Source organism: Salvelinus fontinalis, chromosome 10, assembly GCF_029448725.1.
Source record: "Salvelinus fontinalis isolate EN_2023a chromosome 10, ASM2944872v1, whole genome shotgun sequence".
Lineage (NCBI taxonomy): Eukaryota > Metazoa > Chordata > Actinopteri > Salmoniformes > Salmonidae > Salvelinus > Salvelinus fontinalis.
This window is the reverse complement of record NC_074674.1, coordinates 12,142,395-12,160,335: the sequence shown is the minus strand read 5'-3', so window position 1 is coordinate 12,160,335 and position 17,941 is coordinate 12,142,395. Positions and strand designations below refer to the sequence as shown.

Genomic DNA, 17,941 nt, shown 5'->3' with positions numbered 1-17,941 from the left:
GAGATTGGTGAGGAGGGGGGAAAGGGGGAGCTGAGTTGAGGGATATGGTGGAAACTCCTTCAGCCCTAGTTTATACCAATCCATTCCTTTACAATTTGTGAAGGGAATAAACTTTGCTTTAACCTGAGAAGGGAAGAGACTACTAGGGTGACATGCTGGTTGGCGTGATGGGTCAGTTGACTTTTTAAAGTATCTCAATTTCACTTACATTCGAAGTAAATATTCAGATATATTTTATTTGAAAAGACAAGTAGTTGAATGTTTGGTCCCGCTTTAAATGACGTTCACCTTATAAAGGCTTCATAAAGCCTTTATAATCCCTTCATAAGCACTACATAAGTGTTGAAAAGCATATATAAGCGTATGTCATGCTTCATAAATGTGGCATAACTGTGACAATCTCCAATGTCAAATGTGACATAACCCACTTTGTTGAATATGATATAAACATGTGCTTTATAAAGGCATGTGACATGTTGCGCTAAAGGATGGGAAATGCTCTAAAGTGACGTCATGTTAGTCACATTACACCTAATCCCTTCCCAGACACTTCCGCCCTAATGCGCGGAAGTTCTGGTGAACCAACACATCAAACTTGGCCTTCATTAGTTAGGGTTAGGTTTAAAATCACATTTTAAGAAGATACATTGTGGAAATGGGCAGGGTTTAGCCATAACTATGACATTTTTACCTTGTTAAGTAGGGACGATGACAAATAATTTACTCAGTAAGGTCACTCTGATTAGGCTTATATGTGCGGTCTTCGACACAATCACCCACTCCCCCACTGAAAGATCAGCCACAAAATGTTGGCACCATTGTAACAGGTTGTAATCAAGCCCTGGTCGCCAGCATGGGAACAGAAGAGGAATGAATACCTGGTGCGGTAATCTCAGGTTGGACTACTCCAAATCATCTTGGTTTTGGCGCGCACACACACGCTTTGCAGGTCCATCAACCCATTTAAATACCTCTCACATCCTACAGTAACCTGTGGATCATGAGAGAACTTTCATAAATCAGCAGAACGTTAATAACCTATTTATTGACACGACGTAGTGTCATGTACTCCTTAGTTTGAAGTGAGACACCATTCATTCATAACACATCCACAAAGACTAAGGCATGACACTGTACTTAATTTGAAGTCAGACCCCTTTGATCATTTATAACACATACCTAAATGCCTTCTATCATATGACGCTGTACTTACTATAAGGTCAGACAGACACCTTTGGTCGTTCATAACGCATACATAAAGGCTTAATGATGTAAACAAATGTATTAACATTTAGGGAATTATCACTAACAGCTAAAACAAATAAACATTAAATACATGTTTAAACCATATATTTCCTTTAATTTTCACAATTTTTAAACAATACAAATACATTAATTTTTAAAAAGTCCAGCAATGCAATTATTTACATTGAATATTAGACAGGGCTGTGAATAGCGTTTGCTTGTCTCTGAGCTGGCGGACAAACGGTTCTTGCCTCTCTTCCTGCTGGAGGTGCTGCATGTTGGTTCCAACCTTAAAGTAACAACAATGAAAGTTAGGTCTGTTAGGAAATGCCTTTGTCACAACATCCGGATAAGGGCATTTCTATGCTGTGACAGAAACTCTAAACGGGAATATGGGAAACTGCATTCCATTCGTATTATTCCATTCCTCTTTCATTTAAAAATCTCATGACGTGACTATGAGACATAGCTGTATCTAGGGGGATTTGTATTTAGCTGATCATACTACCTAACTAAATTTCAGCTAGCTAGCAATTGCTGTAAAGTCACCGAAATTATTGAAATAAACGATTGAGGTAGCTACAGTATGTAATCTAACTAATATAAAATAACTTAAATTGCAATAAATAAAAGTTCACTTACTTGTTTTTCGCTGTCCAGTGGCAGCATAAGTGGGGCATTTGATATGCGAACTCGTCACATGATCAGTGTCTCGTCAGCAACACAAAAAAAATAACTTCCGGGTCATGGAATTATGGACATTTCCCAAATAAAAGTTACCCAAGTAATAGTAGAAAAGTGTCAACCATTCATGATTTGAAAAATAATTGTCAAAAAATGTACAATGATTCATATTTGTTCATATTTAAGTGACATTTTAATTAAATTGTGGTTTTAAAACATGTTCCAATGCCAAATAAATGCCCCAAAGCAAAACATTGTATATGGAATACATATTGGCTTAGAGCAAGAACTATTCTGGGTGCAGATATAAAATACGTGTAGGGAATATTCAGTAGGGTCTGTAGAATGTATATAGTGCCTTCGGGAAGGATTCAGACACCTTGACTTTAAAAAAATGTTTATTACGTTACAGCCTTATTCTAAAATTGATGAAAATTGTTTTTTCCCCCCCTCATCAATCTACAAACAATACCAAATAATGACAAAGCAAAAAACGTTTTTTAGACCTTTTTAGCTAATTTATTTAACATAAACAGAAATACCTTATTTACATAAGTATTCAGCCCCTTTGCTATGAGACACAAAAAATTTAGCTCAGGTGTATCCTGTTTCCGTTGATCATCATTGAGATGTTTCTACTACTTGTTTGGAGTCCACCTGTGGTAAATTCAATTGATTGGACATGATTTGGAAAGGCACACACCTGTCTATATAAGGTCCCACAGTTGACAGTGAATGTCAGAGCAAAAACAAAGCCATGAGGTCGAAGGAATTGTCTGTAGAGCTCCGAGACAGGATTGTGTTGAGGCATAGATCTGGGGAAGCGTGCCAAAAAATGTCTGCAGCATTGAAGGTCCCCAAGAACAGAGTGGCTTCCATTATTATTGGATCCACCAAGACTCTTCCTAGAGCTGGCCGCCCAGCCAAACTGAGCAGTCGGGAGAGAAGGGCATTGGTCAGGAGGGTGACCAAGAATCTGATGGTCACTCTGACAGAGCTCCAGAGTTCCTTTGTGGAGATGGGAGAACTTTCCAGAAACATAACCATCCCTGCAGCACTCCACCAAATCAGGCCTTTATGGTAGAGTGGCCAGACGGAAGCCACTCCTCAGTAAAAGGCACATGACATCCTGCTTGGAGTTTGCCAAAAGGCGCCTAAAGACTCTCAGACAATGAGAAACAAGATTCTCTGGTCTGATGAAACCAACATTGAACTCTTTGGCCTCAATGCCAAGCGTCACGTCTGGAGGAAACCTGGCACCATCCCTACGGTGAAGCATGGTGGTGGCAGCATCATGCTGTGGGGATGTTTTTCAGTGGCAGGGACTGTGAGACTAGTCAGGATTGAGGCAAAGATGAACGGAGCAAAATACAGAGAGGTTCTTGATGAAGTCCTGAGCGCTCTGGAGCAGGTTCTCAGACTGGGGCAAAAGTTTACCTTCCAACAGGACAACGACCCAAAGCACACAGCCAAGACAACGAAGGAGTGGCTTTGCGACAAATCACAATATCCTTAGACGGCCCTGAAAAGACCGGACTTGAACAGGATTGAACATCTCTGGAGAGACCTGGAAATAGCTGTGCAGCAACACTCCCCATCCAACCTGACAAGAACTTGAGAGGATCTGCAGAGAATAGGAAAAACTCCCCAAATACTGGTGTGCCAATCTTGTAGCGTCATACCCATGTCGTGTCTTTGCTATCATTAAATTGAAGACTTATAGTTTATATCAAAGATTCCTGTAATTATGGATTACGCGATCAACTTGATTAATAACGTAACTAATTAACTATGAACTTGGGGGCACCAGGGAAAGTAGTCAGATTACAAAGTTATAATTTCCCAATATAACCTTTCAGATATCTGATCAATAGTCTTCTGATTAATGATTTATTTATTTTACCTCACGTTAGTCTCATTCCAAATGTCGTAAATTGTTGGTTATCTGCACGAACCCAGTCTTTACTATGAGTCATCCATACATCAATTGTCTTAAATCATTTATTTATTACTAACTAAGTAATTCACAGAAATGCATAAACAAACAAACAAACTTAAAATGGTTACATGAAGTGATGGGAGAAATATGCCCTAGTGGGCTGAACCGGCATGGCGGCTTGTTAGACAAAGTGAAAATTGGGGGTCAACCAAGAAGTCACTACAGAGTTCATAATTATAACAATTGACATGCTAATCCTTTACACATGAACGCTCACTCATTCGGGAACAATTGCAATCTATATATATATATTTACGCTCAGTGTGTCGTCCTGAACGCTGGAGAAAAGTCAGTTTCTGTTGGAGAGATTCGTCCGTCTCTGTCTTGGTTATTGTGGATAGTTCAGAGTGCCATTTGTTATAGAATGGATGTTTCGGCGGTTGTCGTTCTTCGCGTTCAATGATACCGAATTCCTAGCTGCAGACTAGTAGTCAATATCAAAGACTTGTTCTTATTCGTCTAAGAGTTTAACCACGTGTTATGGTTAAACGATTCAGCAATGGTACACAACCTTCGTTCTCCTCCTAATGGAGAAAAAACATGGTCTACTGATAATTTCTCAGAGTTGGGTTTTTATTCGGATTGCAGAGAGGGGTTGTCCCAGGATGTCTGACCCAACTGGCTCAGGGGCAGGTCCTCGGATTTAGTTCAAATCAAAAGGGATTTGTATTTTTCTTCATTAAACAGTCCAAAATCATATTACACAATTATACAAACAGTATCATACTCACTCATTCATTTTATACAACAATCAGATGTAAACCTCATATCTGAGATTATTATACAAACAGCGGTATGGTAATGTAGCCACACAGTCTCCCATGAGTTTCCCACGTGGTGACAAACGGACATGTTAATAGCTGGAATCTTCACCGATCTTTTATACTTTTTCCGGAACATGAAATCTGTTCGTACCTCAAGTTCTGTGAGGTGGAAGAAACCCCTTTGTCCTGAAAGTTTACCCTCTCTCTAATACTGTTTGGCCATGAGGAGATTCTCAGGAATTTACGACATCTCTCTGTGACCACAGCATGGGTTGAATGAGGAAAGGGGGAGGCAGGGAGTGGCAGGGAGAGGGGGATGGGCTTTATGTACCTAAACAGGCAACGTCATGACACCCAAGAAGACTTGACGCTGTAATTGGTGCCAAAGGTGCTTCAACAAAGTACGAAGTAAAGGGTCTGAATACTTATGTAAATGTGATATTTCATTTTTTTAATTGTATTTTTTGCAAAAATAAATTGCTTTGTCATTATGGGGTATTGTGTGTCGATTGCTGAGTACTTATTTTTTTTTATATATATACATTTTTGAATGAGGCTGTAACGTAACAAAATGTGGAAAAAGTGAAGGGGTCTGAATTATTTCCAAATGCACTGTACATTCCACATTTGGTGTCTTTTGGCCCTATGGTTCATAAGTTAAGAGATATACCAGAGGTACATTTCATTTGTTCAGCATGATGAGACACCTACATACGAAGTTTGAAGTGTCTCAGTCAAACAGGTGATGGATGAGGGTTTAAGTGAGACTGCTTATAACAGCGCCACCTATAGGCCAATCAGTGCCATAATTTTGACCAAGTTACTCATGGCCTGTAGTTTCTTTGCCAATTAATATTTTTCTTCAAACTCTGCTTGAGTTCTTACAAAGGTTTTGTGAAATACAATTTGGCAGATTATTTGGTTTTTACAAATAACCATTAAAATACTCAAATAAATGTACTTGTTTTGAGCTGTGTATATATATTAAAAAACAACTCCAATACACAGAAATAGCATTTTAAATACCAGATTCTCAAATACACATGTATTTGAACCCTAGTCTGGACCCTTCCCTGTGAACTTACCGTGACCTCCTGGTACTGCTCCATGCCGTTGAGCACCACCTGGATGACCTGCCGGCGCAACCGCACACTCTGGTCACTGCGGTACTCTGTGTTGGTCAAGTAGAAGAGGGCCGCACTGCCTGTCACCTGGATGCTCTTGTCGTACTTGTGGCACTTCAGTGCAGCGATCACCAGCTGGTTGATCACGAAAAGACAGAAGGGTTATAGCACAAGGGGGGTATAGGAATAAAGAACGCAAACCCTTGAGGTGCTGAATAAGGAATACGGGTAACTTAGAAAGATAAAAACTCCATTCTTCTTTGAAGTTCACTGCAAAATTATAAAGGAGTGTGCGACTTTCATTTATAAAGCAGAAAACCACAGAGGTGTGATAAGTAAACAAATGTCTGGGCTCTTACGCTATCTAAAGCATTAAAGAAGCATTTCTTTGATGAGAAATGCTGACACACCCTACTTTAATTTAAACCAAAAAGGTCCCTAACCTGCAGTGCCCGCAGTAGCTGGCTGCAGTGCTGTATCCTGGCGATATCAAACAGCTGGTTGATGGCTCGGTGGGCCAGCTCCGGGCGGAACTCTGTGTAGACCTCGATGGCATTCAGGACCTGGTCTTCATTCTTAGAGCCTGTGACCTGAACACAGGCATGATAGACAGATTATGTATTTAAGGGGTAATCAGCAACTGCTACATATATCTTTTTGACTTATGATATATACCCATTGATTCTTGAAGAATATAACGTTTGCATGCCTCATGAGCTAAGTTCAACTTTCCTACCTGTTGAAGGAAATAGTTTCCTATATGTTCATTAACCAATTTAATTATAACAAAGCAAACACTTTGTTTGTTTCTAAGAATTTGTAAGATTCTTATTTGTATAAAATAGACAAAGACCAGTGTCCAAATTAATCAATAGCTTTATTCTCGATAGAGCTCTACTCAAAAAACCATGTACATTAGTTTATATATCACACACAGCGTCATAGCTTTCTAAATGTCCCTCCTCTTCTCCGACAAGGACAAAGCTGACCAAAAGTCCATTCCAACACACTAACGCACATACATTACACACAATATCTGGATTATCTCCTGAAGTCTCACCACAGTTTATTACCACTTAGCTGACAGTTCCAGTGTGTCCCCCCCCCCCCCCCAGATAGGGAAAACCTAGAGGGGCTCTTGCTGTCTTCTCTTATCTCTACAGAGTTATAGCTTGGTCGGTTCAAACATAGGTTAATGATCCACTTAGTTTTCTTTAGGCACACACAGACATTCCTTTCTTCCCCCGTACATGCTACATAACCTCTTTCTTATGAACTAACATTATTTATCAATATAGAAAAACAGGGTAGAATTCAATTAGTTATAGTTATAGTTAAATGTATACATCGTTTAGTCATTTATTCATAAAATTCATAACACTACCCCATCAGAACCCAAAATATGAGCACGGTTAAAACTAGAAGTACACTTCCTGAATAAAATCTGGTGTGCATGCTAGCTTGTGAGGGATCGATTGATTGATAGGATTGCCTGAACATGTGAAACTTCGTTTGGTGCCATAGCTTGAACGGTTCCAGACAATGTTGGTGGGTTATTTTATGCAAATGTTTACAAAATGTATATCGTTATAAGTTGATACAAGTTCTAGAATTTGAAGTTAGGATAGCCTGAACATGAGAAAGTTGGTTTGGTGTCTCTAGCTTGAACGGTTCAAGAGTTACTGTTGATTTTGCTACACCCGCAATAACATCTGCTAAATAAACTACATTAACAAATGTATGTGGACATCTGTTCGTCAAACATCTCATTCCAAAATCATGGGTTAATATGAAGTTGGTCCTCCATTTGCTGCTATAACAGTCTCCACACTTCTGGGAAGGCTGTCCACTAGATGTTGGAACATTGTTGTGGGGACTTGCTTCCATTCAGTCACAAAAGCATTAGTGAGGTCGGGCACTGATGTTAAGCGATTAGGCCTGGCTCGCAGTGGGCGTTCCAATTCATCCCAAAGGTGTTTGATGGAGTTGAGGTCAGGGACTGGTGCAGGCCAGTCAAGTTCATCCACACCGATCTCGACAAACCATTTCTGTATGGACCCTGCATTTGCATTGCGCATGGTGATCTTAGGCTTGTGTGCGGTTGCTCGGCCATCCAAACCCATTTCATGAAGCTCCTAACAAACCATTACGTGCTGACGTTGCTTCCAGAGGCAGTTTGGAACTCGGTAGTGAGTGTTGCAACCGAGGACAGACGATTTTTATGTGCTACGCGTTTCAGCGCTCGCCGGTTCCGTTCTGTGTGCTTGTGCGGCCTACCACTTTGCGGCTGAGCTGTTGTTGCTCCTAGATGTTCCACTTCACAATAGCAGCACTTACAGTTGACCGGGGCAGCTCTAGTAGGGCAGACATTTGACGAACTGACTTCTTGGAAAGGTGGCATCCTATGACGGTGCCAGGTGAAAGTCTCTGAGCTCTTCAGTACGGGCCATTCTACTGCCAATGTTTGTCTATGGAGATTGCATGGCTGTGTGCTCGATTTTATACACCTGTCAGCAACGGGTGTGGCTGAAATTGCCGAATCCACTCATTTGAAGGGATGTCCACATACTTTGGATATATAGTCTATATGAAAACACCCTGAAATATTGCGTACATTACACAGTCATGGTGTTTTGAGACTTTCCAGTTTGACAGTGTAGCTGCCTGCTCCAGAGACCTATATACTATACCTATTTTAGAAACACTTAAAATAAGGGCTGTGTTTCGTGTAGTCTTACCCTGGCATGACATTTTGATAACCATGTAAATCTCTCTCGGACAAGGTGACTATTATCAATATATTCGCTCTATTTACTCTCAGATTTCAAAATGATAATTAGCATCAAAGTAGACATCATGCAAAACTAGAAATCCCTGCAAGCTCCTGCACATCATCTCTAGCTGATACTTTTGTGTCAATTTAAAACTTGCACAAGACAGTTCACAGAATTGTCCATTTTAAGAAATGTAGCCAGTTTATTATTTACTACATTTAGCTAACAGATAGTTAATCCAGAGGTTCTTACCTTTGCCTTGATTCAGCAGTCTCGTCCATATCATCATGGCATTTGTAGTTCTTTATGATAGCCACATTAGCAGCTAATTAGCATTTCATTTTTGGGGGGTAAATACAAGTAAATATATTGCTAAAAGTCACTTTGTCCAAGAGAGATTTACACAGTTACCAAAACGTCACACCTACACGAAACACAGCCCATATTTGAAGTGTTTCTACAATCCCCTATTGGAAAAATGAATGGTGGAAAAACAAATTAGAACCATTTCTCTGTTTGACCACTAGGTTTTATGGGTATTATGACTCATTCTGTGGTACACTATAGGCTCAAATACATACGGAGGCGAGTGTATGTACATACATACATACATACATACATACATACATACATACATACATACATACATACATACATAGTTTCCATGTTTTACCATTCCATTTCAGCCATTATTATGAGCCGTTCTCCCCTCACCAGCCTCCTCTGATCATACAAACATACATACACACCAGGGTGGTATTCATTAGCGCACACTATGGCAAAACGTTTTGCAATGGAAAGCGAAAACAAATGTTTCTTATTGGGCAATCTCAGGTAATTGTTTCCTGTTTCAGTCAGTTGTCTTCTGTTTGTGCAGGTTTTTGGTTCAACCCTCCTCTAGCATTTGTTCCAGCTCTGTAGTAACACAGCTAATTTGGCTAACCATGGACCTGAACGAAGACCTTGATAAGAAAATATTTGAATTAGGGGTGTTAGTGATGAGCTGGAGCAAAAGCCTACGCACCGCACCCAGTAGTTCTCCAGGACCGGAGTTGGTCAAACTTTACCTTGTAAGCAGGGATGTGTGTCACATTACAAAGGGTGGTGTTGTAGAGCCCCAGAAACTGCAGGGGCCTCTTTAGCTCCTGGAAAGGGTAGATGCTGCTCTTGCAGGGCTCGATACTAAAAAAGAAAAAGAGGACATGAGTCCGTCATACTTACATAACATGGAAAACGTACAGAGAATACATCAACCAGTCCTACTATTTACATGACAAAGTCATTAAAACTTGTTTTTCAACCACTCCACAATTTTCTTGTTAACAAACTATAGTTTTGGCAAGTCGGTTAGGACATCTACTTTGTGCATGACACAAGTAATATTTCCAACAATTGTTTACAGACAGATTATTTCACTTATAATTCACTGTTTCACAATTCCAGTGGGTCAGAAGTTTGCATACACTAAGTTAACTGTGTCTTTAAACAGCTTGGAAAATTCCAGAAGATGATGTCATGGCTTTAGAAGCTTCTGATAGGCTAATTGACATCATTTGAGTCAATTGGAGGTGTACCTGTGGATGTATTTCAAGGCCTACCTTCAAAATTTGCTTGATATCATGGGAAAATCTAAATAAATCAGCCAAGACCTTCAATTGAACCAAGTCTGGTTCATCCTTGGGAGCAATTTCCAAACGCCTGAAGGTACCACATTCATCTGTACAAACAATAGTACGCAAGTATAAACACCATGGGTCCACGCAGCCGTCATACCGCTCAGGAAGGAGACGTGTTCTGTCTCCTAGAGATGAACGTACTTATGTGCAAAAAGTGCAAATCAATCCCAGAACAACAGCAAAGGACCTTGTGAAGATGCTGGAGGAAACAGGTACAAAACTATCTATATCCACAGTAAAATGAGTCCTATATCGACATAACCTGAAAGGCCTCTCAGCAAGGAAGAAGCCACTGCTCCAAAACCGCCATAAAAAAGCCAGACTACGGTTTGCAACTTGTCATGATGTTGCCCTCTTTGGTTACAGCAAGCCCCATCCCCCTCTCCTTACCTACTACAACTAGGCTGCTGTGGTCAGAGAGGTCGTAAATTCCTGGAGGAGATGATCTCCTCATGGCCACAGTATAGAGACAGATTGAATTTTCATAGTGAACAAAGGAATTTCTTCCACCTCACAGAACTTGAGGTCCGAACAACATTTATGTTCCAGAGAAGGTATAAAAGATCGGTGAAGAATCCAGCTACGAACTGGTCCGTTTGTTACAACTTGGTGAAACTCATGGGAGACAATAGGACCACATTACCATAACGCTGTTTATTAATAACCTCAGATATGAGGTTTACATCTAATTGTTGTATAAGATGAATGAGTGAGGATGATACTGTTTGTAAAATTGTGTAATGTGATTTTGGACTGTTTAATGAAGGAAACTCCAATTCCCTTTTGAGTTTAACTAAATCAGAGGACCGCCCATCAGCACAGTTATGGGCGGGCATCCTGGGACAGGCCCTTTCTGACCTTCCGAATAAAACCCCCACTCGGGTTTTCTATCACCAGACCATGTTTCTCTCAATCACGAGAGGACAAAGGTTGCAGACCAGCTGACCTTGATAACGAGAGGGCCAAGGTTTGAGACCAGACTGCTGAATCTTTTAACCATCCCACGTGGTTAAACTCTTAGACTATCGATACCGACAGAATAAGAACAAGTCTTTGATATTAATTACTAGTCTGCAGCTAGGAATTCGGTCTCATTGAACGCGAAGAACGACAACCGCAGAAACACCTATCCATAACAACATGAATGAATGTCACTCTGAACAATCCACTCTAACCACGACAGAGAGAGAGAGAGAGGACAGAAACTCTCCAACAGAAACTAACTTTTCAGCAGAGATCCCGAAGACACACTGAGCGTAAATATATATATTGATTGCAATTGTTCCCGAATGAGTGAGCGTTCATGTGCAAAGGATTAGCATTTCAATTGTTATAATTATCAACTCTGTAGTGAGTGACTTCTCATCTGACCCCCACTCCCCTTTTGTCTAACAAGCCGCCATGCCGGTTTACCCCACTAGGGCACATTCCCCTATCATTTCTTGTAACCATATTTACTTTGTTTGTTTGTGTGTGCACTTTTGTGATTGTTTAGTTAGTTAATAAATAAATGATTTAAGACAATTGATGTATGGATGACTCATAGTGAAGACTGGGTTCGTGCAGATAACAAACAATTTACGACGTTTGGAATGAGACTAACGTGAGGTAAAGTAAATAATTAATTACTTAAGAATACTAATTGATCAGATATGAAAATATCTGAAAAGTTATATTAGGAAAATTATAACTTTAATCTGAATATTTTTCTTGGTGCCCCGACTTCCTAGTTAATTACAGTTACATGATTAATCAGTTTAATCGCGTAATAATAATTACAGAGAATCTTTGATAAAACTAAGTCTTCAGTTAATGATAGTAAAGACAAGACAAACTGCACATGGGGACAAAGATCGTACTTTTTGGAGAAATGTCCTCTGGTCTGATGAAACAAAAATAGAACTGTTTGGCCATATGTTATGTCGTTTTGTTTGGAGGAGTTAGGGGAAGCTTGCAAGCAGAAGAACACCATCCCAACCGTGAAGCACGGGGGTGGCAGCATCATGTTGTGGGGGTGCTTTGCTGCAGGAGGGACTGATGCACTTCACAAAATAGATGGCATCATAGATGGCATCATGAGGAAAGAAAATGATGTGGATATATTGAAGCAACATCTCAAGACATCAGTCAGGAAGTTAAAGCTTGGTCGCAAATGGGTCTTCCAAATGGGCAATGACCCCAAGCATACTTCCAAAGTTGTGGTAAAATGTCTTAAGGACAACAAAGTCAAGGTATTGGAGTGGCCATCACAAAGCCTTGACCTCAATCCTATAGAACATTGTGGGCAGATATGAAAAAGCATGTGCAAGCAAGAAGCTCTGTCAGGAGGAATGGGCCAATATTCACCCAACTTATTGTGGGAAGCTTGTGGAAGGCTACCCAAAAAGTTTGACCCAAGTTAAACAATTTAAAGGCAACGCTACCAAATACTAATTGAGTGTATGTAAACTTCTGACCCACTGGGAATGCGATGAAAGAAATAAAAGCTGAAAGAAATCATTCTCTCTACTATTATTCTGACATTTCATATTCTTAAAATGAAGTGGTGATCCTAACTGACCTAAGACAGGACATGTTTACTAGGATTAAATGTCAGGAATTGTGAAAAACTGAGTTTAAATCTATTTGGCTAAGATGTATGTCAACTTCCGACTTCAAATGTAGATGCTTTGCGAGTCATCTAAACTCAGCAAAAAAAGAAACGTCCCTTTTTCAGGACCCTGTCTTTCAAAGATAATTAATAAAAATCCAAATAACTATACAGATCTTTAATGTAAAGGGTTTAAACACTGTTTCCCATGCTTGTTCAATGAACCATAAACAATTAATGAACATGCACCTGTGGAACAGTCGTTAAGACACTAGCAGCTTACAGACGGTAGGCAATTAATGTGTCAGTTATGAAAACTTAGGACACTAAAGAGGCCTTTCTACTGACTCTGAAAAACACCAAAAGAAAGATGCCCAGGGTCCCTGCTCATCTGTGTGAACGTGATTTAGGCATGCTGCAAGGAGACATGAGTACTGTAGATGTGGCCAAGGCAATAAATTGCAATGTCCGTACTGTGAGACGCCTAAGACAGCGCTACAGGGAGACAGGACGGACAACTGCTCGTCCTTGCAGTGGCAGACCACGTGTAACAACACCTGCACAGGATCGGTACATCCGAACACCACACCTGCGGAACAGGTACAGGATGGCAACAACAACTGCCCTAGTTGCACCAGGAACGCACAATCCCTCCATCAGTGCTTAGACTGTCTGCAATAGGCTGAGAGAGGCTGGACTGAGGGCTTGTAGGCCTGTTATAAGGCAGGTCCTCACCAGACATCACCAGCAACAACATTGCCTATGGGCACAAACCCACCGTCGCTGGACCAGACAGGACTGGCAAAAAGTGCTCTTTACTGACGAGTCGCGGTTTTGTCTCAGCAGGGGTGATGGTCGGATTCGCGTTTATCGTCGAAGGAATGAGCGTTATACCGAGGGTCTGTCATGGTCTGGGGCAATGTGTCACAGCATCATCGGACTGAGCTTGTTGTCATTGCAGGCAATCTCAAAGCTGTGCATTACAGGGAAGACATCCTCCTCCCTCATGTGGTACCCTTCCTGCAGGCTCATCCTGACATGACCCTCCAGCATGACAATGCCACCAGCCATACTGATCGTTCTGTGTTTGATTTCCTGCAAGACAGGAATGTCAGTGTTCTGCCATGGCCAGCAAAGAGCCCGGATCTAAATCCCATTGAGCACGTTTGGGACCTGTTGGATCGGAGGGGGAGGGCTAGAGCCATTCCCCCCAGAAATGTCCGGGAACTTGCAGGTGCCTTGGTGGAAGAGTGGGGTAACATCTCACAACAAGAACTGGCAAATCTGGTGCAGTCCATGAGGAGGAGATGCACTGCAGTACTTAATGCAGCTGGCAGCCACACCAGATACTAAATGTTACTTTTGATTTTGACCCCCCCCCATTTGTTCAAGGACACATTATTCCATTTCTGTTAGTCACATGTCTGTGGAACTTGTTCAGTTATTTCTCAGTTGTTGAATCTTTTTATGTTCATACAAATATTTACACATGTTAAGTTTGCTGAAAATAAACGCAGTTGACAGTGAGAAGACGTTTCTTTATTTGTTGAGTTTACAAGCTAGTGTCATAGAAGCAGCTCACCTTGGACGTCCCATGGCCTCCTCGAAGTGTGGGACTGTGCAGTTGTCCAGCATGATATGACCTGAGATGTCCAGTGACACCAGGTTGACTAGGCCCTGCACAATGGCCGTCAGGATCTTACGGGTCATCTTGCACTTGGAGGTGCGCTCTCTGGAGATATCCAGGTGCCTAGGGAACATAGAAAGAAGGGTACAAAAAAATGTAACAAGTCTATTGCACAACGAGTGATGTTTGCTTGATTTAGATAATTCAATTTGAGAAGATGAGAGTTCAAGATAATAAATTAATCATCATGATGAACAGTTATTGTTGATTACTTATTGCTCAAAACCCTACATCTATAATCATCACCTAGCCATAATCTAGGACTTAAAACAAACAATGACACACACAGTATCCTGCAGCATATCTTGAACACTCAACTTGAACTCTCTAAATCAAGCAAATTCTGATGGATATTCCAGAACCAAGGTGCCCGAAAAAGAAACAATTTTGAGGCAGTTATCAAGATTAAACCCTTTACCTCACCCTTCCCAGCTCACCTGAGGTGTCCCAGCTCCACCACCGTGTTGATTAGCTCCTCGGAGAGGTCCACATTGTAGAGCACTAGCGAGGCCAGCCTCTCCTTCCAGTGGGCCAGGAAGGCAGCCTTGGGTAGCGGCACCCCGGACAGGTCTAGGGAGGTGAGGGCCGGCAGGGGCTTGAGCAGAGCCTCAGCGTCCACCTCCTCAGGCAGACCCCCGAGGTTGAGCAGCCGCAGCCGGTTGAAGCCCTGGAAGCTGAAGTCTGTGTCCAGTGCCTGTCTGGAGGCCGGCCTATCTTCCTCCTCTTCCTCGTCGCATGCCAGTGGGGCACCACCCTTGCGATAGAAGATGTGGCTGCAGCCGAACAGGCTGAGGGAGACCAGGGTCTGGCGGAATCTAGTTAAAGTCCTGAGGCTGTGAGCTGATAGGTTGTTGCAGTAGGTGAGGTGGAGCTCTATCAAGTCCTGGTTGGGGCAAAGAGTGGCTATGTTAGTTCAAAACAAACGTTGAATGTCACTGTTTCATTGCTTAGCCTATGTTTCCTGAATTGGTCATGTAGAAAGGCAACATTGACCTGTTTTGGTAACACTTTACCTAAAGCCTGCAGGTATAATTCTTTATACAGTGCCTTCGGAAAGTATTCAGACCACTTGACTTTCCCCACATTGTTATGTTACAGCTTTATTCTAAAATGGATTAAATAAAAAAATGTGTCATCAATTTACACACAATATCCCATAATGACAAAGTGAAAACAGGTTTAGACATTTTTTGCAAATGTATTAAAAATAAAAACAGAAATACCTTATTTACATAAGTATTCAGACCCTTAGCTATGAGACTCGAAATTGAGCTCAGGTGCATCCAATTTCCATTGATCATCCTTGAGATGTTTCTACAACTTGATTGGAGTCTACCTGTGGTAAATTCAATTGATTGGACATGATTTGGAAAGGCACACACCTTTCTATATAAGGTCCCACAGTTGGCAGCGCATGTCAGAGCAAAAACCAAGCCATGAGATCAAAGGAATTGCGCGTAGAGCTCTGAGACAGGATTGTGTCGAGGGACAGATCTGAGGAATGGTACCAAAAATGTCTGCAGCACTGAAGGTCCCCAAGAACAGAGTGGCCTCCATCATTCTTAAAAGGAAGAAGTTTGGAACCACCAAGACTCTTCCTGGCACTGGCCACCCGGCCAAACTGAGCAATCGGGGGAGAAGGACCTTGGTCAGGGAGGTGACCAAGAACCCAATGGTCACTAACAGAGCTCCAGAGTTCCTCTGTGGAGATGTGAAAACCTTCCGGAAGGACAACCATCTCTGCAGCGCTCCACCAATCAGGTCTTTATGGTAGAGTGGCCAGGTGGAAGCCACTCCTCAGTAAAAGGTACTGTACATGACAGCCTGTTTGGAGTTTGCCAAAGGCACCTAAAGAATCTCAGACAACGAGAAACAAGATTCTCTGGTCTGATGAAACCAAGATTGAAGTCTTTGGCCTGAATGCCATGCGCCACTTCTGGAGGAAACCTGGCCCCATCCCTACGGTAAAGCATGATGGTGGCAGACTAGTCAGGATCGAGGCAAAGATGAACGGAGCAAAGTACAAAGAGATCCTTGATTAAAACCTGCTCCAGAGCGCTCAGGACCTCAGACTGGGGCAAAGGTTCGCCTTCCAAAAGGACAACGACCATAACCACACAGCCAAGACAATGCAGGTGTGGCTTCGGGACAAGTCTCTGAATATCCTTGAGAAGGCCAGCCAGAGCCTGGACTTGAAGCCGATCGAACATCTCTGGAGAGACCTGAAAATAGCTGTGCAGTGTCACTCCCCATCTAAACTGACAGAGCTTGAGAGGATCTGCAGAGAAGAATGAGAGGAACTCCCCAAATACAGGTGCTTGTAGCGTCATACCAAAGAAGACTCAAGGCTGTAATCGCTGCCAATGGTGCTTTAACAAAGTAGTGAGTAAAGGCTCTGAATACTTATGTAAATATGGCATTTCAGGATCATAAATATAAGTTAACAATAAGATGATAAGGGAGGTCATGCATGCTCATGACAAGTCTTATAATACATTATACCTGCATCATACCATACACTGGTGAAGGGCCAATTGACCTTTTATGAGTACCTGTGATTGTGTGCGTGAGCGAGTTACACACACAGCTTATAACCCAGGCAGTGTGTGTGTACCTTTTAAAATGGTTGTGAGTGTATATAAATGGCCTAACCCCACTTGATCCCTCACGAAGATCTGATAGGCCCAGAATGGTTGAATTATATGGCCGCAATTTGATTGGTTTAACTATATAGGGGCAATTTGAAAATGGGCTAACATATGACCTTTTTGAGTTGCGTTATGTTATGAATTTCCCTTCTGCTGGTGGGGTGTACTGTACAAGACAAAACCCTTTGGTATCAATTATCAAGTCTAGCCTCACAGTACCAGGTGAACTAACGCTGTCGGACATTAAGGGGTTTGTGAACCGAGACCTTTCCAGCCTTGACCCTGCTCATCCCCTCATAGTTGTGTTACTGTCAATGTAAGCAGTGGAAACACTACTCCATTAGCCTGTTAACACCTGTAGCTGAAATAAAGACAACAGTGGAAAAAGAGAAAGGATTCACCTAACCGAAGGGGTTCCAGCATTAATTCCAGCAACATTGCAAACTGTTTTAGAGACTGATGGTCCGGGTCTGTTAGTGCTCCAGTCCTCCATATCATAATTTGCAACAGCAGATATGAAAAGCATGTTATGTCCCGCAGAAGTGCAGCAAAGTACCCTCATTTATGTTTCTGTAACTCCCCTGAATGTCTGTCAATCCAGGAATACCTCTGTCAATCCAACAGCTAGTGGTTCTCTCAACACGTGCTATTAGTTCTATTGTGAATTTCACAAATATGGAGACTAGCTAGGTTTTCAAATCACGTAGAGGGCTTGGGCTGTTGAACGTAAACGTGCAAAGCTTGATGTCA

General features: G+C 41.7%; 1 protein-coding gene and 1 long non-coding RNA gene across 4 annotated transcripts in view; both read right to left on the bottom strand.

The window, feature by feature from the left end:
* Window positions 1-17,941, bottom strand: part of LOC129863633 (protein zer-1 homolog) — a 60,637-nt gene that overhangs the window by 17,334 nt on the left and 25,362 nt on the right. For all 3 annotated transcript variants that reach the window (XM_055935758.1, XM_055935757.1, XM_055935759.1), the window contains exons 4-8: window positions 14,981-15,426; window positions 14,439-14,606; window positions 9,658-9,772; window positions 6,260-6,406; window positions 5,778-5,951 (exon numbers count right to left, since the gene is read on the bottom strand). In XM_055935758.1, coding sequence (XP_055791733.1) covers window positions 5,778-5,951; window positions 6,260-6,406; window positions 9,658-9,772; window positions 14,439-14,606; window positions 14,981-15,426 — 1,050 coding nt within the window. The remainder of the gene's footprint in view (window positions 1-5,777; window positions 5,952-6,259; window positions 6,407-9,657; window positions 9,773-14,438; window positions 14,607-14,980; window positions 15,427-17,941) is intronic.
* LOC129863634 (uncharacterized) lies at window positions 5-5,766 on the bottom strand. The gene is made up of 3 exons (XR_008760987.1): window positions 1,888-5,766; window positions 1,429-1,534; window positions 5-991 (listed from the first exon to the last, which is right to left on the bottom strand). It is a non-coding gene; the product is annotated as an uncharacterized LOC129863634 (long non-coding RNA).